The sequence below is a fragment of the Spermophilus citellus genome (assembly GCF_964194105.1).
Source record: "Spermophilus citellus genome assembly, chromosome: 10".
NCBI lineage: Eukaryota > Metazoa > Chordata > Mammalia > Rodentia > Sciuridae > Spermophilus > Spermophilus citellus.
Window position 1 is genome coordinate 31,155,365 of NC_138197.1, and position 25,310 is coordinate 31,180,674.

At 45.8% G+C, this 25,310-nt stretch overlaps 1 protein-coding gene and 1 long non-coding RNA gene across 4 annotated transcripts in view; one reads left to right on the forward strand and one right to left on the reverse strand.

Annotated features, from left to right (window-relative positions):
- The window catches only part of LOC308657776, a 32,118-nt gene extending 8,171 nt beyond the window's left edge, over window positions 1-23,947 (reverse strand). Inside the window, exons 1-2 of one of the 3 annotated variants that reach the window (XR_014024063.1) lie at window positions 23,841-23,947; window positions 23,404-23,464 (exon numbers count right to left, since the gene is read on the reverse strand). This is a non-coding gene — a long non-coding RNA (uncharacterized lncRNA). Of the gene's footprint in view, window positions 1-2,177; window positions 2,270-21,704; window positions 21,839-23,403; window positions 23,465-23,840 lie in introns of those variants that run through there. The other 2 variants (XR_014024065.1, XR_014024064.1) reach the window with 2 other exon arrangements.
- CD9 (CD9 molecule) overlaps window positions 22,130-25,310 on the forward strand; it is a 32,233-nt gene continuing 29,052 nt past the window's right edge. Inside the window, exon 1 of the mRNA XM_081309816.1 lies at window positions 22,130-22,487. Coding sequence (XP_081165942.1) covers window positions 22,227-22,487 — 261 coding nt within the window. The 5' untranslated portion in view covers window positions 22,130-22,226. The remainder of the gene's footprint in view (window positions 22,488-25,310) is intronic.

Sequence of the window (25,310 nt, forward strand, 5' to 3'; positions counted from 1 at the left end):
CAAAAAATGATTCTTGAGTACATCAAAGAATGAGGGGTTAACTTGATAGTAAAGAGACCAACAAGCCCTGCCTCAGCCAGGTGGCCAAGGTCAACATCAGCAGGTATAAATCACGTTGATGGTAGCTACCCTCCACACAATGTGATGAGAGTGGCACTGTGGCTCTGTGGCCATCCCCCAAAGCCACATCAACTCAGTCTACTCATTACAAAAACAGGAAACACAAAATTCCTAGTCAGTATCCTCAAAACTGTCAAAGTCCCCACATACAAGGAAGTCTGAGAAATTGTCACAGCCAAAAGGAGACTAAGAAGAAATTATAACTAAGTAATAATGGACTACCCTGGATGGGATCCTGCAACAAAAAGAGACATTCTGTAAAGCAAACAAGTAAGTTTAAAAATCCAAATAAAGTATGGAATTCAGTTAATAATGATATATCAATATTGATACAGTAACACTGACATATGTGCCACATGCATGTAAGATGTTAATAACAGGGGAACATGGGCATGGAGTATACAGCAATCCCGTACCATAATTCCACAAACCACAAATTGTTCTAAAATTTAAAAAAGTATTTTTTAAAAGACTCAAATGTTCCGTTCTTACCCACCTTCAAAGCACAAAACACAAAACACACAGCTTACATAAGGCAGTGTGGCAGAGGGATCAGGAAGACAGACTCTCCCTTCCCCAGCACTGAGGCAGGAAGATCACAGGTCTGTGGCCAGCCTCAGTGACTTAGCAAGATTCTGTTTCAAAATGAAAACTAAAAAGGATTGGTAGTATAACTCAGTGCTAGAGGGCCCCCGGGTTTCATCCCCAGTACCTAAAATTAAATCAAATTAAATACAAAGAATCTTGAGGTGTGAGACCCGGCTCTGCCACTTCCTGTTGAAGAGCCCTTGAGTGAGTCATTGAACCCTCTAAGCTTCGTTTCCTTGATATTAATGGGGAGGGAGTAATGACGATAGCTTCTAAGTCATGGAACTATTGAGAAAAAAATATATATATGAAGCTTGTAGTGCAATGCCTAAATCAGAAAATATTAGCTGTGACTGACCAAGAGAGAAGAACGTCTGGGAGGAGGGCTGCTCGTCATGGGATAGGACTGTGGCCAAGGCCCTCCAAAGCCCACACGTCACATATGAAGGGCGACCTCCTCCTAAAGAGGATGGAGCCCAGGAGGAAGGGGAGGGAGGGGGCATCTGGGAAACTCCTGGAAGAGGCCATACACAGGAGCCTCCCGGAATGCTGGAGGAAGTACAGGGTGTTGCTGTGATTACTACAAAGCATCCTGGTCTCTGTGTTCATGACCGGGGCACACCGGGAGCACAATGCCCGGAAGGGCTACTCACAGCCCAGCAAAAGACAGCATGTCTGCCACCTCCCCTCACTGCACAAGAGGTCACCAAACCTTGCTAAAGCACCCCACCTCCACCAGGAACACCAGAAGCACCACCCCCCAACAAAGTTCTGGGAAACCTGGGCCTCCAGCGCCTCCAGCAGCCAAGCCATAGCAAGGACATTTTGGGGGTGAACAGGCCAGCAACTAGCCCAGGACAGCCTGGCTCCTCTGAAGCCAGCTCCTCCGCATTTATGGAGCATCGTCCGTGAGCCATCTCTGAGGGGTGCTGGCTCTCCTGACAGGTGGCGCTGGGGCCTATGAGAGGCCTGAACCAGAAGTCATAAAACTTGGGTGTGAAATCAGCCCAGGTCTCTAATTAGCTGGATGACCTTAAGCAAGTCACTCAACTTCTCAAGGCCTCAGCTTCCTCCTCTGTCACCAGGAGAAGGAGCTTCTGTCTGAAATATTGTGCATCCTGAGAACATCAAAGTAAACTACATGGATGCCCCAACACCACAGTTTTATTATTCATCCAGCACCTCCAAACGGGACTTGCAAGGTAACCTTGCAACTTTGAATCTACCTGAACTTTGCAGCAAATGCTCCCATAAGGAATTTTGTACACTTCATATTACTTACAGATGGAACCCACTGACACTCATAAGTGAGGATCGGATCTGTGAGAATGACAAGGAGACTGAGGCCTAAGGCCCAGAAGGCTGACATGATTTGCCCAAAGTCACCCATCAGGGTAGTGACAAACCCAGTCCTTGGACCAGCTTCCCACTCCAGTGTCTTTTCATCATCCCGGAGGGATGGAGCTTGCCTGTTGGAGTCATTGTGAGGCTGGGGACAGGATGCCTGGGCCTGCTTTGGCCTGTGGTTTGATCCTTCTTCTCTGTGACCTCACTTTCTTCACTGTGGAATGGAAAGAATGAGTGTGAAAAGCATTCAGTTTAGTTCAGATTAGCTCACTACACAAGCACCTGCTTTGGGTGAGGCCGTGTAATAGCCTATGTGGTACATACAAACAGAAAACAAAACCTCACAGTCCCTGCCCTCAAGAGTGGGTAATGTTTTTACAGTAAGTAAACTGTGAAGAGGACTTTCCCTCTCCTGCTTTTGCTTTGTGACAGGCAGTGTGATTGACACTATTTTACACACCAGGCCTCCAAGATGGAAGGAACCAGCCTAAATAGGCGCACTGTGATACTCTGACTAAATCCCATTTCCCTCTCCACCTGAGGTACTGTCTAAAAAAACAAAAAAAAAAAAAAAGGAAAATGATGACGAATGTTTTATTTGTACTCTCTCAACTGTAAGAGGAAGAAAAAAAAAAACAGAAACCAAATAAATCATCACATACATACCAAGAAGTTCAAGAGTAGGACTGGGCTGCCTTCCGGTGCAACCTGACTAGGGTTCATACATCAAAAAGACATGGCTCAGCTTTGACGTCCTCCCCTGAGTAAGTGACTTCTCTGGTTACATGTGATGACAAAATGGAGACAGTGGTTCCAGCTATGATACCTCCAGGTTCAAGACCACTGAGAAAAAGTCCTGCTTCCAGATCTTCTGAGCTCTAGTTAAAGCACAAGCCCTTCCCTGAACTCACCACTGTGGCCTTAAAACAGACAATGGCTCTGACCAATTGGGGACAATTCAGAGAGCTGGACCCAAACTATATGGGCTAGAGTACGGCCAACTAGGTTCTTAAAGGAAATTTGGGGCACTGTTTAAACCAAGGGTGAACAGATGCTGGATGGCCTCACTGGCACACATAGAGATGTCCGCTGCAGCCATGCACAGTAGTATAATAGCTTAAATTATATTTTTTCAGGGGCTGGGAGTGTCACTCAGTGGTCGAGCAATAGGATATAGCATGCACAAGGCCCTGGTTTGATCTCCAGCCCTGCAAATAAATAATTTTTTTTCATTCACTGCTTTATTTACCAGAAAAAATGAATAAAAACTAATTAGGCTACCTGAAATAAATCATAATAAGATATGTTAAAATGAATTAAAATATGGTGTTATGGTTTGGATATGAGGAGTCCCCTAAACTTCCTATATTAATGCAGGAAGGCTCAGAGGTAAAATGTTTGGTTTGTGAGAGCTCTCACCCAATCAGTCCATCCTAATTTATATGGACTGACTGGGTGGTAACTACAGGCAGGGGGTGTGGCTGGAGGAGGTGGGTCCCTGGGGCATGCCCAGGATGGGTGCATCTTCCCTGCCCCCTTCCCCTTCTCTCAGCTTCCCTGCCACCATGAGGTGGGCAGCCCTCCTCTGCCGCACTCTTCAGCCATGGTGTTCTGCCTCGCCTCTGCCCCAAAGCAACGGAGTCAGCTAATGTGGACTATACCTCTGAACCGTGAGCCCAAATAAACTTTCCATCCTCTAAGTTGTTTTTTCTGGTATTTTAGTCACAGGGTCACAAAGCTACTAACACACACACTGTAATCTGCCTCACTGGGAGTCAGTAGTCTTGTTGATGATTCCCTGAACTTACCCTAATCGGATAACAATTTCACTCCATTAGTATCTAAAGCACAACCTCAGAGCCCAATACTTGGAGAGCCATTTGAGAAAAAATAAATAAATAAATAAAATTGGATCCATTCCTCACACCATACATCAGGATAAATTCCAAGTGGATGATTAATCTAAATACCTAAAGATGAAGAGATCAAGTAAGGACTTGAGAAAAACCTGGGTAAATTCCTTTGTAACCTAGGATTAAGAAAATGTTGTTAAATTTAACTGCAATATACATAATGCTTAGTGAAAGACACCACACAGAACTTAGAAAGGCAAAAGATATAATGGGGAAAATATTTGTGAATGTTCCAATACTGTAGAGAAGGGTCATTCTACCTACTATTGAGGAACTTCCATAAATAAAGGAAAGAACCAACAACCCTATAAAGGGAGGGTGGCTGGCAAAATAGGCAATTTACAGAAAAACAAATGAAAATTGTTCTTATGAAAAAAATGCTCAATTTTGCTTACATTAAGAGAAATACAAATTCAAACTACACTAAGATACCCTTTAGATTGTCAAAAATCCAAAAGTTTGACAGTGTACTCATTCAGCTACAGAGAAATAGGCCCTCTCATACAGTGCTGAAGGAAACACAAAATGGTACAACCTTACAGAAATTTGCCAATGTTTAGCAACACTACATATGCATTTAACCTTTGATCCAGAACTTATCTAGGAATTTATCCCCACAGATTAAAAGAGACAGAAAAACATATGTACAAGAAACGATTATTTAAAAAAAAAAAAAAAAACGATTATTTGTTTGTAGGCAATAATGCAATGTCCATGGTGAGGGACTGGTTGAATAAACTAAGCAATGGAAAACTATGTACCTAGTGAAGAAATGAAGAATGGGGTCATCTTTATAAACTACTGTGGAGTTATCTCTAGGGAATATTAAGTGGAAAAGGCAAGATAGAGAGAAGTATGAGCAGAATGCTTCCATTTATCAAAGAAACAGGAGATTAAAAATAATACAAATATTTTACATTAAGTATAAATATAATAAACTTAATATAAATAATAAATAAATATAATAAACTTAATGGAGATAGTAAAGCAGAGGGGACACCAAGATAGAACCTTATGGAACCTAACTCTTTGGCAAATTTATTAATACTTTATTTTGTAGATTTGACTTTGGAACAATAACTATCTCATATATAAATAAAGACATGTGTATATTTTTGGGGTGCTTGGCCTCAGCCTCAATCATGCTAGAGGAGTGCTCTGCCTCTGAACTAAACCCTTGGCTTTATAAAATATCTTATTTTACAGAGCAAGTTATGAAAATTCAAAATAAAACAAGTAAGCCTACATTAGTATGGCATGACCACCTGGAGAAGAACTATTCCAAGAGGCCCTAATGTACGAAATTGACTATACATTCTAAGGACCAAAGGAAATGCAGTTAAATTTGTAAGTATTGTGAGCAATCATATCATAAGATAATGCTGGTATTATCATTCTGAGACAGCTGTGTATGTAACGTGGGAGAAAGCAAATAAGGATATGGATGTTCCCCTGCTTACAACAGCATCACCTTCAGATAAACCTATCATGACTTGAAAATATCATAAGTGGAAAAGGCATTTTCTAACCCCAACCTGCAGCAACACAGTGCACTGTAGAGTCCCTAGTGTTCCCCCTCACAATCGCTACAGCTGCACAGAATCTGGAGAAAGCATTGCACCATGTATCCCTGGCTTGGGAAAAAAAAAAAACAAAATTCAAAATCTGAAGTGTGGTTTCTTCTGAATGCATATCATTCTCATATCACTGTGCAGTCCAAAAATCCTATGTAGACCTAAACTAAGTCAGAGACAGTGTATTAATTCTATTACTCCTGGTATACTTTAGAACTGAAATTCTTGGCATGCGAGAAAGGGGCAACAAACGTATTAGGATAGGAGACAGCAAGTAAAACCTCATAGTCCTGAATTTGAATTAGAAATATCAAATTCTATGGTCCATCATACAGCAATTGAGAATGATGCCCTCTGTCTTCTAAGTGGAAACTGCCCACCTCCCCATCTACCCAATAAGTCCCCAAAGCTGAACCACTCTAACTCAGAAGTGCCTCTCAGCTCTGGCCCCTTCTCTCCATCCCAATTGCTACTCTTCCATTGTTCACCTGGACTTTTCACAGGTCTTAACTAGCCTCCCTGCCTGCCAAGTCTCCCCCACTCATCTGCTCCTCCCCAAGATCCTTTCCCCCACCAAATGCTGCCTAAGCCACACCCCTACTGCACCAAGCAGGGTTCCACAGAGAAACAGAGGCAACATACAAAGGGGTTTGCTAAAGGGAGTCTGACACAGGGGATTTGCAGGGAGTGGGCATGGGTAAGTGAACCACCCAGGGGTGGTGAAGCACCAGGAATGAGCCACAGCTGGAAGACTTTGCCACCAATGCCTATACGGTTTGACCAGAGGCAGAGTTGGAGCCAGGGTGCTCCTCCACCCTGGAGGGGTACCTGGCAGGAGCCATGACCACAGAGGAATACAGCTACTGCCAGAAAAGTGACAAGGCAATCAGGAGATAAACATCCCAGACTTTCTCTCCTCCAACCAGTGAGCAAGGCAGCCCACTAAAGCAGTCTACAGAGAAGGGTAGAGAATGGATGGTTTGAGGGCGAGGAGAGCACACAGAATAGCCAGCACACCCTTGCTCTCAGAAGCAAGCTCAAGTTCTAGAGCAGCGTATACCAGGGGCTTCACTAACTAGCCATACCCTCTCTAGGACTTTATCCCCTTTAGTCACCTCCTGTCTCACCCCCAGCTACCCCAGACCTACATCAACCTTTCCCATCTTCCCTTCGTGCCCGGTGCTATTTGGTTTCTGTTATACTTTCCCCATTCCCCACCCCTCCCCTGCTTCGGTCAAACTCCTGTTCATCCTTCAAGGCCTCCCTCATTCAGCCCTCAGCAAGTCCCATTCTCAAAGTATCTCCCCTGCTCCCACAGCTGGCCTCACCAGAGCAGCACTGGCCTTGTTTTGGGATCATTTACTGGTCTGCCTCCATGTCAGACTGTGATGTCCCCAAGATCTGGGATTGGCTCTACTGCATGCCCTGGTATATGCTGCTCTAGAACTTGAGCTTGCTTCTGAGAGCAAGGGTGTTCTTTTCTTCCATCTAATTCCAGGTTCTGTCTAACATAATATGGAAGCCTTTCTCCTTGGCCTTTCTATTGCTGAACAAGTGCCAGGTGTGAGTTAAGCAAACCTGGGGGGAAAGGCTTTACCCCAGGCCTCTGGCCCTGACTCCACAGCACTAGGGTTGCCTGAGGAAACCCAGCCAGACTGTCTGCAGCAGCAGCATCCTTGCCCTGGAGAGGCCACACTGCTCTGCCTGAGCAGCTGACGTGGTCACCCAGGGAGGGGGATACTGCCTCTGCCTAGTTTAAATACAGATATTTTGTCAAAACATCCTTGATGAGGCCCAGGGAAAAGAGACCCTTTCCTTGCCCCCTTGATTCATGGATTTGTTCATTTATACATTTGTATCCAATGTTCCAATACACTTATGCAGGCCTGAGGAGACAGCAGCCAATGAGCACAGGAGGCCCTGGCTTCCCGGATTTACAAGTCAAGAGGGAGATACAGACATGGAACTAGTAACCAGGGAACAGAGGAGACAAGGGAGACCGGAGCAGCAAAGAACAAATGGAGGGAGGGGCGTAAGCCAAAAACAGAAAGACAGTCGTCACAACCAGCTCCCCTGTCACTGATCCAGCCTCAATGCCAGGAGTCAGGGGACCTCAACAGGAAGCACTAGAGTCACAGAGAGCCATTGTGTTCGTTGTCTGGGGCAGCAGTAACAAAACTCCATAGACTGGGTAGTTTAAACAGCAATCTATTGTCTCACAGTTCTAGAGAGCAGAAGGCAGAGATCAAGGTGTGGGCAGGGCTCCCTCCTGATGCTGAGAAGACAGTCTGCTCTGGGCCTCTCTGCCCTGCTGGTGCTTTGCAGGCCAGGCCATCTTTGGCGTTCTTTGGCCAGTAGATGCTCTCCTCAGCCACAGCCTCTCTCTTTGTATTCTTTCTCCTCCCGTGAGTTTTTGTGTTACAACTGTGGTATACACACACAGTGAAATATTACTCAGCATTAAAAGAATAAAATCATGGCATTTGCAGGTAAACGGATGGAGTTGGAGAATATTATACTAAGCAAAGTAAGCCAATCCCCAAAAAACAAAGGCCAAATGTTCTCTCCAATAAGTGAATATTAAACCACAATGGGGGTGGAGGATGGAAAAAATGGAGGAACTTGAAGCAAAGGGGAAGGTGGAGAGGAAAGTGGGTATGGGGGAGGAAAGATGGTGGAATGAGATGGACATCATTACCCTAGGTAAATATATGCCTGCACGTATGGTGTGACACTACATTGTGTACAACCAGAGAAATGAAAAGTTGTGCTGCAATGGTGTACAATGAATCAAAATGCATTCTGCTGTCATTTATACCTAGTAAAACCAAATTAATTAATTAGTTAAAAATATGTAACAAAGAACATTATCATTTTAACCAATTTTAATTATACAATTCAGTATAATTCATGATCTCCAGAATCTTTTCATCATCCCAAACTGAAACTCTGTATCCACTACAAATAATTCCTCAACACCCTCCCATACCGCAGCCCCTGGTCACCACTCTTATACTCTATCTCTATGAATTTGACTATTCTAGGTGCCTAATAAGTGGACTAACATGATATTTGTCCTTTTGGTCTTTGGTTTATTTCACTCAGCATGATGCTTTCAACTTTGATCCATGTTCACTTGGTTTCTTTGTATAAGGACACCAATCATGGCATTAGAGACCCACCCCATTCCAGTATAACCTCATTTTAACTTAACCAATTCCCTCTACAACAACCCTAATTACAATTAAATTCATAATCTAAAACACAAAAATTAGGACCTCAATGCATGATTTAAGGGGACACATTTCACCCTGTAGCAGGCATTCTGGTGGGCAGAATGCACAAGCAAGTTCTTGTTTTGTTGACCTTAGCCCTCCTGCACTCCTGGCAGGGGCCATTTCCCTGGCACATTTCCCCAGGGGTGTGGCTGACTCACCACACAGGAAGGGAAAGGCAGGAACCACTGGCAGATGAGCCAGGGACCCATCACCCCTGGCCAGACCTAGCACAGCCTCCTGGAGCGCCCCCATGCCAGCCCTCCCTGCAGGCTCTGTGTGTCCTTCCTGGCTGATACACAGAGGGACACCTGCAGAAGGACATCTCCACCCTCTCCTGAACATGCCCACTGACCCAGGAGCCCCACTGCCTGAGCTGGGAGGCTTCCTCTGCAAGTCATGTTTCCATCTGCTCACACTGAACACTCACTTCCTGTGTTCCACAAATAAGAATTAATATACACTATGGCATAGGCCCTGGAGATAAAATAGCAAACAAAAAGAAGAGCCCCTGATCCATGAAGTTTACGTCCAAGTGCAAGGAGATACGCAAAGAAAAAACTGAAATGTATACTGCATCCAGCAATAATAGGGGAGATTAGAGGGATCAGAGCAAAAGAGGGTAGGAAATGCCTGGGGGTGTGCTGGGATGGGTCACGTGGAAATGGAGAAGCCATCCCTGACAAGGGTACATTGGAGCAGAAGTCTGGAAGAAACAAAGGAAATGGCCTTGTGGATCCTGGGGAAGAATTCAAGCAGAGGGAAGAGCAAATGCCTGTGCTGGATGGGTGTGTAGAGTCCAGAGCAGGCATTTTGGGAAGCAGGGTGGGGTGGGGGGTGAACCATCGAATTGTAGCCCCTAAGGAGTCTGAGTTTTACCCTAAGAAATTGTGAATAAAAAGAAGAATCAAGAGCTGGGAGTTAGCTCAGTGCAGAATACTTGCCCAGCACACATGAGGCCCTGGGTTAGATCAAGAGAAGAGAAGAGAAGAGAAGAGAAGAGAAGAGAAGAGAAGAGAAGAGAAGAGAAGAGAAGAGAAGAGAGGAATGAGAACAAAATGTCCATGCCTCAAGAAACTTCCAGTTCAGGATTAGAAGTACAGTAATCCCCAGAAAGAACTCTGTAGACAGTGGATTTCATGCTAAGACACTTGGAACAGAGCTGGCCTCAAGACCCGGCTAGCCTCAAGAGAAATGAATGCACCCCGTCTGGGGAAACACACAGATCTCTACTTAGAAACCCAAGTTTACTCTCTCAGGGTTGGTTTAAGATGCTTTGTCCCAGAGTGGGTTGCTTATTTGCTTGTTCCTCTTTGAGTTTACATTGAGAGGACAAGTGTGGTCATCTCTGGGTTGACTGCTTTTGCCTCAGAAAGCAGACAGGGGGCTGACCCTGCCTTGGAAGGCAGTTCATGTGTGTATAGAGGGACTGGGGGGACAGCACACCTTCCCCAGCTGGCCTCACAGCCAAGAAGTAAATAACAGCTCCTTTCCTCTATCTTCCCTTGTTCCCTTCAGCCTGATTTTTCCAGGGAAAGCTCCTCAGCTGGAGGGAGGGACAGGGAGTGGGTACAATAAATGAGGCCATACTTTCTAGAGTGTTTGTGGTGGAAACAGATGTATACAAGCCGGTCATGCAAGTTACAGAGGCAACAGGGGTAACTGGTAGGGAGAGCGATGTGGGTAGAGCCTATGTAAATGTTGTGGACAGAGAGGTTCCTGTGGCTCTCAAGATTTGAGAAAACAACTTGCAGAGCTCGCTAAGTTCATATAGGGAGGGCGCCATGAGATGGACCAGGGCCAAAGCTAAAAATAAGGTGGTATTTCTATATCCACAAGAGCATTAGAGTTTATGGGGTTTTGTGTGGTGGGAATAGAAAGGCCTGAGCTGCTGCTGTGCCAGAGAAGAGAGGGGAAAGCTTGATATTGGGCAGGGAAGAGAAGAACTGACAGCAAAGCTGGTCAGAAGCAGAAGTAAGATTCCAGGCAGATGAAGCCAGCCCCACTGGAGAGCCTGGGCCGGGTCTGTGTACTGCACCCCTGGAGTTTCAGAGATGGCTCCAATAATCCTCCCCAGGAGCTGTTGAGGAACCCAAGGTGTGGCCTAGAGGAGGAGGGGAGGGATGCAGCCCAAATACACAGGAAATGCCTTCCAGAGCCATCCTGAAAGGTAAGTGTTTTCCTTTCTTTTTAACAGATTATTAAAACAGAGTTCAAAAGACTCACATGGGCTGGGGTTGTAGCTCAGTGGTACAGCATTTGTGGGGCACTGGGTTCCATCCTCAGCACCACGTAAAAATAAATAAAATAAAGGTATTGTGTCCATCTACAACTAAAGAAAGAATTAAAAAAAAAAAACTCACATAACCAGGAGCCACCCAGAAAGGAATTGGCAGAGCTGGGACAGACTCCCACATCTCTTTGTCCAGGCAACACTGACTGGTTCCATGTGGACCCAGAGGGCAGGATGTGGACAGGGGTTCTGGTGAAGGAGGACAACTTTTCTGATAACCAGAACTCCCCACTAGCAGAAAGGCCTGCCTCAGGGTTATGGGGGCGAGGTTGACCTAGTGCAAAAATTGCCTAATGGGGACATCAGGAGGGACCCTTAAGATATCCAAGAGTCTATGCCAAAGGGAGCAGTGTGGGAACCTGCCAGGGTCCAGCTATACCCGTGACATGACCCTGGTGTGGAAAGGAAGAAACCTCAACTTCAGAAAAAGTGACAACAGTCACAGCCAGCGCCTATTCATAGAGCAATCACTCAGGCGACATGTCATCCTAAATACCATCCCCAAGACAACTGAAACAGAGTCCCACTGGCCACTGCCTAGGGAAACAGGGTCCTGCAGGCAAAGGGAATCCAGCATTCAAGATAAGAGAGGGGTCTGGTTCAGAAACCAAGGGCTGATTTATGGGCTGTCTCCTGAGTCTATAAGGAGTCTGAAGAGAGGTCAATAAGACTTGGGGAACTCAGAGGAAGTTTCTAGTTATAATAATTACAATCTAATTCGTCATAGTGTTTACAATCACCCTTTCTTGAGCTTTACTATGTGCCAGGCACTGTGCTAAATGTTTAGTATGCATGATGTGACTTAATCCTCAGAGCAACCCTGTGAAGAAGGTCTTTTATTAGTCCCTTTTGCAGATGAGGAGGCAGGCTCAGACGGGTAACAAATTGTCCAGAATTGCTCAACTAGTGTGTGGCTGGGCCTGGATTCAAGCCCAGATCTGTCAGTCTCCATATCCTGTGTATAACCCTGAGGAACTAACACTGCTGCAATATCTGTAGTAATAAGGAAATATCTCCAAGATATAGTATAATTTTTTATTGTTGCTGTAACAGATTATTGCAAATTTAACAGATATTTGTTGTGTATGTTATACTTTGGCAAGTCAAAAGTCTGACACATGGGTCTCACTCTAAGATCAGGTGTGGATAGGGTTTGCCTGCCTTCTGAAAGCTCTAGGGGAAAATCCATTGTCTCCTTTTCCAGTTTCTATGGGCTACCAAATATCTTGGCTGGTGGCCCCTTCCTCCATTTACAAAGACAGCACTTTGGGTCATGTCTCTCTGACCCTTTGTCACATCTCCTTCCAACCACAACCAGGAAAGGTTCTCCAATTTTAAGGGTCCCAGGGGTCACATTGGGCTCACATAGATAATTCAGGACAATCTCTCCATATCAAGTTCTTATTTGGACAAGCAACCTCTAAAACTCTGAGGTAAGTAAACCTCTTCTCTTTATAAAGTTACTTTGCTCAGGTATTTCACTATGGAGACAAAAATCTTACAAATACAGTATTTGCTCATATTTGCAAAAAGTAAGGTATATAAAAACCAAATGAGATCTTGGATATGGAAATGGGAGTATCAGTTAATAGGGTTGACAGTCAGAACCTCAAATTCTAATCCTACCAAGTTCCCAACATTGTCCCTTATCCAAGAGAGGAGTTGCTGAAGGAAGAATGGGAATTGGCTAAAAACAGGAAAGTTACTGCAGATAAAGAGAATGACAGGGTCAAAGTCAGAGAGACAGGAAATGAGCCCAGTGTCTTCAGAGAACAAAATGCAATGCAAACTACTAAAGGCAATGTGGGAACTTGAATTCTAGAGCAGAACAAGAAAATTAGTGGAAAAACTTGTGAATATGAATGAAATATGAAGTCTAGCTAAGAGGATGGTACCAATGTCAATTTCTTAGTTTTTTCCCTATGTTTGAAAGTATTTATTATTTGGTTACAGAATTACATACACGTATTACAAATCTTATAAAAATGCTATGTAAATAAAACTTGTAAAATTATATGAAAAATAAAATAAAACTTGTTCATTGTTCAAAACTTTTCATTTCTTAGTTTGGGCCAATATGCCACATTAACATTGGGGGTGGTGGGAGGGGGGTGCTATACTATCTTTGTAGATTTTATGTAAACCTAAAAGGGTTCCAAAATTAAAACTTTAGTTGGGGGGGGGCAAGGGCACAGAGCAGACCAGCTGGATCAAATAAGGGGCCAGAAGTAGGGAACTCAGGTGACAGATGTTCAGCAGAAGCTAAACAAGGGACTCCTGTGTCATGAGCAAGAGTTCTGGCTTCATTGTCTCCAAGCAATGATTCATGGCAATAATTCACTAGCTCTGTGATAAAAGTTTCTTACCTTCGAGTTCATCCTAACTATATGTCAATTACGTATATCCTTCTGAACCCACACCCAAGTGCCAGCTTTTACGCACACACCTGCTGACCCACTAGGAGAAGCCTGAATCCAACCCACCCCAGACAGAACTGGGGAAGACAAGGCCTTAAGGAGATTACAGTCTCTGGAGGATCAGTCAAATATCCCATGAGACACAAAGAAATTGTCAGCAAAATAGATTTAGTGACTTCACTTGCCCTTGGGTGGAATATTCTCAGGGCTAGCTCAAGCTGAGTGGTATGGAAATTGGGAGGCAGACAAAGGGCTTACTAATCCCAAAGGCCCCTTCTGGCCTGTGGCTACAGCTGCTCCAAGGTCAGTCCAAACTCATGCCCTCAGATCTCTGGACATCTGCTGCCCTTCACTCCCCTAATTGTTCCCCTACTATTTACAGTCCACTGATTGGTGTCTACCACATCATGCATCCCCAGTTAGGAGAAGAGCATCTCACGAGCAGGACCAGAGTCCAGTCTACCCCAGCACTTAGAACTTGTGCAGTAAATGTGTGGTAAACATAGCATGTTGGGCAGAGATGCCCAGAAGCCAGAGAGCTTGCTCTACAAAGAGCAAAAAGTGCTCCATGGGCCAAAACTTCAGGACTCTGAGGCTTGGGCCCATTTAACATTTTATGTTAACCAAGTTCACTACCCCTATCCTGTGAGATTCAGATTAAAAATTAGGTTTATAAGCACCTTTCACTTTACAGAGCACTTCCATATTCAGGGACAAAGTCTTGATGCTCTTGCAACAATGACATAGGAATTCTATTAAACCTGATTTTAATTTTTTATTGGTGCATAATGATTATACATAATAGTGGGATTTGTTGTGACACATTCATACATGCCCGTGACATATATTGATCAGTTTCATTCTTCCTCCCTTCCCTTGGCCTTCTTCCTTTGCCATATTAATCTTCCTTCTACTTTCAAGACAATCCTTTTTTTTCTTTTTCCTCTCTAGTTTCTACATATGAGGAAAAAAATACAACCCTTAGCTTTCTTAGTCTGGCTTATTTTGCCTAACATGATGCTTTCCAGTCCCATCCATTTTCCTGCAAATGACATAATTGCATTCTTCTTCATAGCTGAAGAAAACTCCATTGTGTATATATGCCACATTTTCTTTAAGCCTATTTTATATGAGTAAATAGAGCTTGGACCTATGACTGACTTCTAATTTCAAGTCCATAATATTTTCCTATAACTTCTCTGTTCTCCTATGAGGAAACACTACACACACACACACACACACACACACACACACACACACACCTTCTTTTCCTCCTCCTGAATCCAGAAGCTCATCCAGAACAGAAGTCAGCTCCCCATGGGCTGCCAATACCTACCACTGAGCACAAGGCAGGCCTGTCAGGGCATGCACACCCATCCCCATCCTGATGGTGCAGAGAGAGCACTGATCTCCCTCTCTTTGTAGCTGTGGAAAAGAAGGTTCAGAAGGGACAGACAGATGCTAGCAGAGACCAGACCAAATTCACAACCTACTATCAGCCCCCTAAGACTTAGAGTGTCAGTTTGCTGGGAAGAACTTTAAGGATGGCAAGACCCCTGGGAGGGCACCTGCAGCCCCTTCAAACCACATTTACAACCAAAGGGCAAAAATGGCAAAAGAAGCAGGTGCAGTGTTACATTCCTGTAGTCTTAGCTATTTGGGAAGCTGAGACAAGAGGATTGCTTGAGCCCACAAAATCAGGGCCAGGCTGGACAACATAACAGTACCCAGTCTTGTGGGGCAGGGGGGAGCAAGTACTGTCAATAGTAATACATCCACTCAACCCATGAAGAGGTAGTTTAGCACCCAGGCTCTGAGGCCAGACCACCTGGGTTCAAACCTGGCTCTGCTGCTTCCTAGTCAGTTCATTAACTTCCTTATGACTTATTTTCTCCATTCATTAGATAGAGATGACAAGCCGTAAACCTCATAGGGGTCTGCATATTAAATGAGTTTTTATATGCACAGTTAGAATCTCATCTGGCACATAAAGTGTGCCCATCTAAGTGTTGGTCCTTGGGTTATATTTTTTTCATCAAGCATTTGGAAAGTACCTGCTATAGGTACAAGAGGGGCTGAACTAGGGAAATTTTTTAAAAAATACATATGAAACTACCACCCAGGACAAAACTTGTAATGGGAGTCTAAAGGATGGTTCAGAAACAAATTGCTATAGAAGCACACTGAGAAAGAGGATTAGAGCAGACTGGCTGAGGATGTTGGGGAAGGCAGGTGCTGAGCTAGCCTCAGAAATGGGTAGGATAAGATGAGGAAGGGCCAGGAGGAGCTGGGCCTTAGGAAAGGAGGTAGGCAAAAGAGGTGTAGATGTGGGAAATCATGTGGTATCTCCAAAGAGTGAACAGAATTATAAATAGATGTTAAGAGGAGAGAGCAAAGGGTCTTTATGCTGTCCTTAGAACATTAGATTCTCATACATTGGCTATTTATTGTGCACCTGCTGTGTCAGACACTGTTTCAAGCACACAGGGTACATCAGAGAACAAAACAGTCAAATCTCATGCTCATGGCCTTTACATTCTAGCTAGAAGAGACAGATAAATAACAATACACATTGGAAGAAAACTCCACTTTGTGAGAAGGTGCTAAGTGCTATGGAAAATCGTTTAGAAGCAGACCTGAGTAAGGGAAGTTGGGAAGTCTTTAAGAAGGAAAAGTGAGCAGAAAAGAGTCAAGCAAAGTTTCAGAAGCATGATGAAAAGGTGATGTTAACTATCTTTACATTTAACATCAGGAGAAGGGGCAAGGGTAGCTGCCACAGAATGAAGTTTGAGGAAAGACGTATCTAAAAAGTATTTTTAGAATGGTATTGCTGTCATATGAGATATAATCCCTCATCTACCCATCCATGAAACCTTGATCAAATTCACACTATACATAGGTAGGTTCCTTGTTAAGTACATGTGTGCTTAATGCAATAAAAAGAAGTTATAGGTGAAAATAGAGCAACCGAGTCTCCAATGAGGTATGCAGACTGGAAGGTAAAAGGCAGGGAGACAGGTTGGAAGGTAAGACAGTTGCCTGGGTCAAGGATGAATTCTGAGGTTGTGGCCCCTGGGAAGTGGCAAAAAGGGAAGATGAGAACCAATGCCAGGTGGAAAATCTGAGGTCTGACCTTGGACACTAAATCACTATTTTCTGTTTTAGGTCTGGTTCCTTATCTTTTAATAGGACAGCAACTGTAGCACTTCCTTGCATGAGAAGTACTAGGAAAGAAGAATCACATTTGCTCAGCAGTGCAAGGCTAGGGGAAGGAGGAGGAAGAGCCTCAGGTGATGTGGGGTTTGGATGCTGACTGATGGGAGGACAGGAGGCCAGAGAGAAGAAAGTCAGTTTTAGGTTTAGGAAGCCCTCAGAGATTAGGACCTCTGGTCCTGATGTTTATTTTAACTGTGTTCATTTCCTACTGCTTCTGTAACAAATTATCAAAAAATTTAGTGGCTTAAAATAATACATATTTAATTATTTTACAGTTCCAGTCAGAAACCTAAAATAAGTTAGCAGAGCTGCATTTGCTCCTCCTGGCAGCTCTAGAGAGAACTCATTTCTTCATCTGTTCCTGCTTCCAGAGGCTGTCCATGGTCCTTGGCATGTGGCCATGCATCATTCCAACCTCTGCTTCTGTCCTCACACCTCATTCTCAAGTTCAGATCTTCCTACCTTTCTCCTATGGAACCCTTTTAATTATCCTGGACTCACCAAGAAAGTCCAAGATAAACTCCCCATTTTAAAATCCTTTCACTTAATCACATCTGCAAAGTCCCTTATATCATGTAAATAAAGTGGCACATTCCTGGGTGTCAGACACTAGGATGGGGCATATTTGAAGAGCTATTGAATGAGTATCATGACTTGAATTTATGCAGAGGTGAGCCAAACAAAGGAAATGATATGAGAAGATGGGTGTTCAATGGAGGAGCTAAGAGAAAAGCAGAGGTCCAAGGACAAAAGCCTGAGGAACATGTTCTTCCTTGCAGTCATTCCACAAATGTATACAGAGGGCTCACTGGGCCAGCGAAGGACCAGAAGCTTGAGAGAACACAAATTCATCAAAGCAAGTATACTTTGGAGGAGCACACATACTAGAAGATAAAGACAGCCAATGAGTCACACAGGAGAGTGTCAAACAAGGTAATTCATGGAGGAAAAAACAGGAGTGATGGTGGAGGGCTTTGTGAGGTGGTAGAGAAACAAGAAGGCTCACTGGGAGAGAAAAAAAGAGATACTTGCTGGATGGAGACCGGGATCTATGAGCATGACCAGCCATGCTTGTCTCTTTAGCTAGATGAACAAAACCAAATCATATGTTTGTACTAGATCCACTAGAACAAAAACATAATAATTTAAATGTCACCAAATTCAAAGACTTCCATACTGTGCCCACAACTGGTATATAACTAGACTGTTCAACCAGGAAGAAGCATTCTGAATCCCAAATATCAAATGATTAACATAGAATTTGATTTTCACAAAAGCTTGCCTGGGAACCTGTACTATTCTTCCCAGCAAAATTATATACAAAGTCAGAGAGCTCAACTCTGGTTGTGTCATTCCTCTTCTCTGAGAGATGTGGGGTGTGTACACCCCGCCTTTTGGATATACATTTGCTTTGCTGTGCTTTAGTAAATCTTTTGCTTGTGTCTTGCTTTCTACATGTCCTGAAATTCTTTTCAGGGTCATAAGAATCCTCCCAGGTAGGGCTGGGGATGTGGCTCAAGCGGTAGCGCGCTCGCCTGGCATGCGTGCGGCCTGGGTTCGATCCTCAGCACCACATACAAATAAACATGTTGTGTCTGCTGAGAACTAAAAAAGAAATAAATATTAAAAAAAGAATCCTCCCAGGCCTAGTTGAACTCCCCACTGCCCTTTTGGAGGGACTCCTCAGACTGCCCCTCCCTCCAGTGACAGTGGCATTGGAGCTTACTAAGAGGAGCAGCAAAGAAGCTTCTAGAAGTGAAGATGAACCGAAACAGCCACTGGTATGGTTTCTGGGAGGGTCTTTGTCGTCCCTAAGACTAGGCATCCTGCCTGTTGCCTTATAAAGCTACTGACCTCAGGTAGAGGGATAAGTAGTTCCCTCCTGTGGGTGTCACTCATCACTAGACTGCCTGTTTCCTGCATGTTCAAATCTTCCACCAGGAGGAGCACAAGAGCCAAAGTGGACCCCTAGAGGCGGGGTGGTGGGGGTGTTCCATAAACAGGATGCCCCTGGAAAGGAAGTTTTCCCACTCCAGCTCCACAAAGCCTGGAAAGCCTGGCTGCCTCCTGATCTCTGACTCAAGGGCTTACCCAGATTTTCCTCTTCCACTTAAATCAAACCATATTTTTTTTTCCATCTCTCCTTCCCTGGTTGTCTGCAGCACTGCCTGCAGCACTTCGGCCCAGAGACTTAGGCACCATATAATGCCAAAATGAAGGGAGACCTCCACATCTCCCAATCCAAAAGGTTCATTGTATGGCTGAGACCACTGAGGCCCAGAGTCAGTCATTGATCAGTCCAAAATAAACCATGGAGTTGAACCTAGACTAGAACTCAAGCCTCCTCACTCTAGGTCCAATGCCCTTATCACATGACAAGGACACTTGATTACATGTGTCACATGACAAGGACACTTGATTACACGTGATGCACTGTGGGCTGCCTCTCATTGCTCCTTGAGTGTAAATAATAATAGTAACAATAAGCAACATTTCTTGAGTGTCCAGGCCTAAGTGTGTGAACTATTTTCTTTGATACTCAGTAACCCTAAGAAATTGTTTCTATTGTTAACTGAATATTTACCAAAGCCCCAACAGTGCTTAATACAAAAGGAGGAGGGGGATACAAAGAGATAAAAAAAAAAAATTATTAGACCTGTTCTAAGAAAGGTGGACTCTGACCAGAGCAGCATAATGGGACATTGTTTTCTTCCCCTACCTGACCCCCACCCTGCCCAGTGCTCGATGCACTGTGGTACTGCAGTAGAACCATCCTCAATGGACACTGGATTCAGCTGAGTAACCCAAGTAAAGCATTACTGATGTTCCTCTGTTGGCTTTTCTCGGCATTAGGCTGAGTTAGGCTCTGCATTTCCTTCCTCATTCTCCATCCTCCCACCAGCTCACCCACAGTTAGTAGTTTCCCCAGAGGAGCCAGCTGCCTGTGGTTTCTTGCTTCTGTGCCTTTGCACATACAGTTCCCAGTGCCTGGAATTCCCTCTCCACCTGTCTAACTTCCCTAAACCTCCCTGCCTTCAAAAGTCAGCTACTGTGGTGTGCCCTGCTCTGGGAAACCTCAGGCTGATTTGAGGATGTGCCCTGCACTCCTGCTGGATCCTAGGTTCCATCTCTTTTTTCCATGGGCTTGAACCTGCCTATCTATTAAGAAGTCTCTCTATTCTATGCTAACTATCCCTCAATAGTTTCATCTCGTTACCCTTAGCATTTGCCACTACACATGACATTTGGAAAGCCCTCAAGAAGTGTTGTCAGTACCAGTGATGTGGTGCACACCTGTAATTCCATCTACTCAGAAAGCTGAGACAGAAAGATTGCAAGTTTGAGGCCAGGCTCCAAAACTTTGCAAGACCCTGTTACAAAATAAAAATAAAAGGGACTGAAGTTGTAGCTAGTGGTACAGCAGCCCTGGGTTCAATTCCCAGTACCACAAAAAAAAAAAAAAAAAAAAAAAGTAAGAAAGAAAAAGAAAAGAAATGCAGGACAAACAAGTGAATGAAACCCTCCACAATCTGACTTCTGCTGCTCTGATTTCTTCCCTCCTGCTTCCACCCTGTCAGATTTTTCCATCCCATTTCCCACCTTCCTTCAACTCTCACTCTCTTTCACCTTAACTATTCAACACCCTCCTAACAGATCTCTACCCAATTCTCAGTTCATCTTTCATCTCCCTGTGCCCCCCCAACTGCACCTCTGCAAACACAACATCTCAATTTTCTGTCCAACTCTGAACCAAGGACTGGAGATACAAACAATGGTCCTTATCCTCATATAGCTCACTGCCTAGTCTCCTGTCCTATTCACATCCTGTTTGAATCTTTCAGTGGCCCCTTAACATCCCAATGCAAAGTCTGGAATCAGGGGGCTCTTCCTCACCTCCCCAACACCTATTCCAACCAACTGTGAGCTCCAGCCCCAGCCTTTACCCTGGATTCTCCCTGATGACAAATTTCTGTGAGATAGTTGAGTCATCCCAACTAGGTCAGGGTCCCCTCCCCTGGATGCCTTAGATCCCAAGTCTATCTGCACAATCCCAAATATCACACTCATTCCCTTTTCTGTCTATCTGTCTCTCTCCCACACCAGACAAGTTCCTACAGAACAGAAACAGGATTTAGTCCATTTTTTTACAGCTCCTCCTCCTAATGAAATACCCTAATGAAATACATAAAGTAGATTTGGAAACATGTTTTTGAATGAATCAATCAATCAATGAGACAGGAAGTACCTCAGTGGTAGATCTCTTCTTTTGGGAGGCCCTGAGTTCCATCTCCAGCATTAAAAAAAAAAAAAAAAAAAAAAAAAATGAGACATGTCTAATGATAATAAATAGAGCAAAGCAAGAACTATGATATGCTAACTGTGGCTGTTTCTGCTGAGCAACATTTTGAGTTATGGTCTTTTTGCTTCTTGGTATTTTCTCATGTTTCTCTAAAGAGCATGTTTCACTTCTGTAATAATAAAGAACACTAAAGGAAACTTTATTTTGAAAAACAAGCAAAGGAATTAAGATGAATCTCCTCACCCAATCATGAGAATCAGGAAAGAAGAAAGGGTCATAGGATTTTTACAAGTGAAGGGGGCAGGGCCAGTCAGCCAGCCAGGGGCATACAACACCTGCAGCCCTCGCCAGGTGAAGCAGAGTAGGGGTGGGGCACCAGGTGTAGCACAAAGTCTCACGAATATCCTGTACTAGGACATGAATGAGATGGGAATTTTTGACTTAGGTCACTGAATGTAGGGAGCTACAGAAGGTTTTTGAGCAGAGGAGAAACGCTCAGAGCTCAGAACCTGGGACATTCCAGAGGCAGCAGTGAGCAGTTAGGAGACAAGATGCTAGAGGGAGGGTGGGGTGGAGGAGTAGAGAGCAGAAGTTCGGCCATATTACTATTCGGTGATCGGTATTTGATAATGACTTCTAAAAGCTTCCAATGTCTTCCTACCTGGACTGCGGGCTTCTAATTCCTCCTACTCCACACGATGAGGCAAATAAGAATACGTTCAATGAGTAAAGGTCTGCAAGGAGATGCTCAAACGAGAAATCAAGCCAGGCAGTTTCCCTTCAGATCAAGGTCAAAGCAGGAACCGCATTCTTGCAACCCGCCCTAGTAAGGGTCCTTTAACCTAGATGACCCGGGAAGGATCTACCAATGAAGGACTTGGGCCAAGAGCCCAGAATCGACTATGAGAACCGGAAGGGTGAGGCCTCCATATAACTCCATGATAAAAGTGGCGGGGAGCGGGGGAGATGGCGTCCTGGAAAGACCCCAGAACGGTTGTAAGGTATGGGGCAGGAAGGAGGAAGACGGCGGGAAGGAGAGTTTGGACAACTCCGTGGGCAGGGCACCGGGGCGGGTGGGAGAGTTTGCTCCGCACTCCGGGGCGGCTGAGGCCGGCGTCCCTGGAACCTGGGCCCGGCAGCCGCGGGGCGTGGGCGGGGCAGGTGGGGCCGGGAGGCGGGGTCGATGGGGGCGGAATTCCACGGCACATGCGCACCACGGCGGGCCGCGCGCCGTAAGGAGTGGCACTTTTTAAAAGTGCAGCCCGAGGCCAGCCCGCAGCTTCGAGCACCTCTGTGCAGCGCCGGATCCCTCCCGTCCCAACTGCGGCGCACGCCCGGGTCCCAAACCAGTCCTACCCAGGCCAATCCATCCTGCACCATGCCGGTTAAAGGAGGTACCAAGTGCATCAAATACCTGCTCTTCGGATTTAACTTCATCTTCTGGGTGAGTGAGCGCGACTGTCGTGCGCTCCTCTCTGGGGCCACCTGTTCCCCGGCCCCTGACACAGTCCGCGGCCGGAGGTGCCTGGTAGCTGGGAGTTCCAGTAGCTGGCACTGCCCGCGCCGGGCAGACTGGGCGAGAAAAGAAAGGGCACAGCGGCTGCCAGCTGACTCTTCCAGACCCGGGCGGGACTCCTGGGCATGTTCGTGGGGGGCTCGTCGGAACTAATGGGCTGGAGAAGCTGGGGGTCCTGGTTGGCTGGGGTGCGCAGACCAACCTAGACCCCCTCCCTCATCGAGGGTTTGGGGTGGGGTTTGTGTCTGTTACCACCCCGGACCCCTCGGGGTGCAAAAGGGGGAGGCGGCAGAGAAAACGGAGCACTCTCAACTGGGAACTCAACTCCCTGGGAGAGGAAGACTGGCGGGCAGCGTAGTTCGTGACCGATTGGGTTCCACTAGTGTCGGGGGTCTTGAGGAAGGGCGGTTGCGGGCGTTCTAAAGGACTCGGCGGCGCAGGGAGGGCTTAGCAAAGAGCTGTTCTTCTACGCCGGAGAGGGGCGATGTCGTGATCCCCCTCCATCCTCGAGGAGGGACTTCACGGGACCCCAGTTCTCCCAGACTTTGACTCTGAGCTGAGGTGAGAATGTCTGAGCTCTCCAAGTTACCTGAAAGACTAGCTTGTCTTGATTCTTTTTAAGAGCGATAACTATCTTCACTGGAGAAAACTCTGGGAGAGTTGGGAAAGGGAAGGAGGGGGAGATGCCTATTGGCCCCTCTTGTGGGACGAGCCCTGCGTTTCTGCATTTCCGGGAGAGATCAGGTGCCCTCAACGGCCCCGCCCAGAAGGGCCTGGGCCTCGCGCCCCTACCCCCACCAGCCCACCCAAGGGCAAAGCGGAGCCATAGAGAATGGGCGTTTACCTGGAGAGGAGGTTCAGTGCCTGCTCCACTCTGCAAATTAGCCTCTCCACAAATGTGAAGCCTGAAAGAGGTGACCGTCAAGGAAAGTGTCCACTCCCAATCTTTGCTTGGGGAGTTGAGGGACCAACGAGGATTGTAATCAGGAATCACCAGGACTCTGTGTCTTGGCTCTGAGGGTCACATCTCCTGAACACATCATGGACAGTGTTTGCCCCTCTGCAAGCAGTAAAGGTTTTGTCAAAGTAACCCCTGTGCCACCCACAAGAGAGATGGCTGTTGGTGTTAACAAGTCTGGTGGAGACTTGTTAACAGCAACAACAAAATGTGCTATTCCCCTCAACCGGCCACTGGGGTCCCTAGGATCCTCAGAGCAAATCTAGGATTAATCCTATTCCTGGGGTGAAGTGGGGGCAGTTCTGCATCCTGCAGAAACTCACCTGCTGTTTCTGGCATCCACACACGCTCTAGTGCCCTGTGCCTTGTTCAACCTTTGACCTGCTTCAGGGAGACCCTGCCTATAGTGGGCACCCCCTCCAGCCCTAGCAGCCACCCCACTGCCAGGTTTGTTTTCCTCCACTGACCAACTCCAGGCACCACAAAAGAATGTCTGAGAGCCCAGCCCCACTCCACCCTTGCTCTTTGGGGATTTTTCCTCTTTTCCCTAGTACAGTCTCTCCCCTGCTGGTCTGTCCGTCATCTCCAGCTGTCTGCTAGACTGCATCAAGGTTTGGGACTCAGGGCACAGACTTCCACAGCGTGCCTGCGTACCCCCATCTGCCCTGTGGCATATGCAGGAGGCTGAGGGGAGGCGCCTGTGGCCACCCCATGTCAACCCAGTCTGTTGCCTGCTGGCCTGCAGTCTGTCAATACTGTCTCCAGCCTGCCACCCGACTTGTATTTAGAGCTCCCCTGTCTGGACTAAGTGCTGTTGGTTAGCTGTGCCATTCGAAACAGATATGTCTCACTCCGGAAGTGTGTGGTTTTAGGGTTGGGGAATGACTTTACAGGTTGTGCACTCAAGTCCGCTTGTTGACAGCGAGGAAGCAGAGTACGTACGGGAAAGGGGGTGATTTGCCCAGGATCACAGAGACTCAGCCAGTACTTCACACTCCAGGCCCCCTGTTTTCCTTCTGTCCTCTTCTGTTACTATCACAGGTAGGGAGGTGAGCAGTTAGCTATATTTTCCTCAGTTATATTGTTCAGATGTCCTACACTGGGGTCCTATAGAGACTAAGCCTTCATCCTCCAGGAGATGATGGAATACAGGAATGTACAGTGTTTTACAGTCTCCAGAGCCACCCCACCACCACCACACACACACACACACACACACAGAAAGTTCCCTGATAGAGCCAGAATCGGAAGCATTATCCCCATTTTAGTGATTAATGATTGGCAGTCTGGTCTCTGTGAAAGGTTAAGTGACTTATCCAAGGTCATGTGGCAGGATAGTTTCAGACGTATGTTACCTTACCCAGATGTGTTATACCAGATTCTAACTTAGAATGGAAGAAGAGTGGGATAAATGTCCCCCAAAATACTTTTTAAGACTAGCTATGATCTCTAGGAAATGCTGGGGTTTCCATATGATGTCACCATTTGTTTCTCTCTTCAGACCAGCATTTATCAACTTGGTATTTGGAACCCAAAGTGGGCCTTGAAAATCAGGAGGTGGGATGCTGAGGGCCACCAACACCTCCTGTGCTAAGGACACTGAAAGGGGATGAGTGACAGGGATCCAGAGAGAAACCAGCCTCAGTTTCTCTCTGGCAGTAGGGAGGGGCATGCCTCTTCCTTGCCGCACTGGTATTCTAGATCACTCACTCCACGATAGCTGAGCCTGCACAGCCTGCCTTCCCACAGCTGGGTATCTGATGCCCACAGTCAAACCAGCAGTCTGTTTTCCA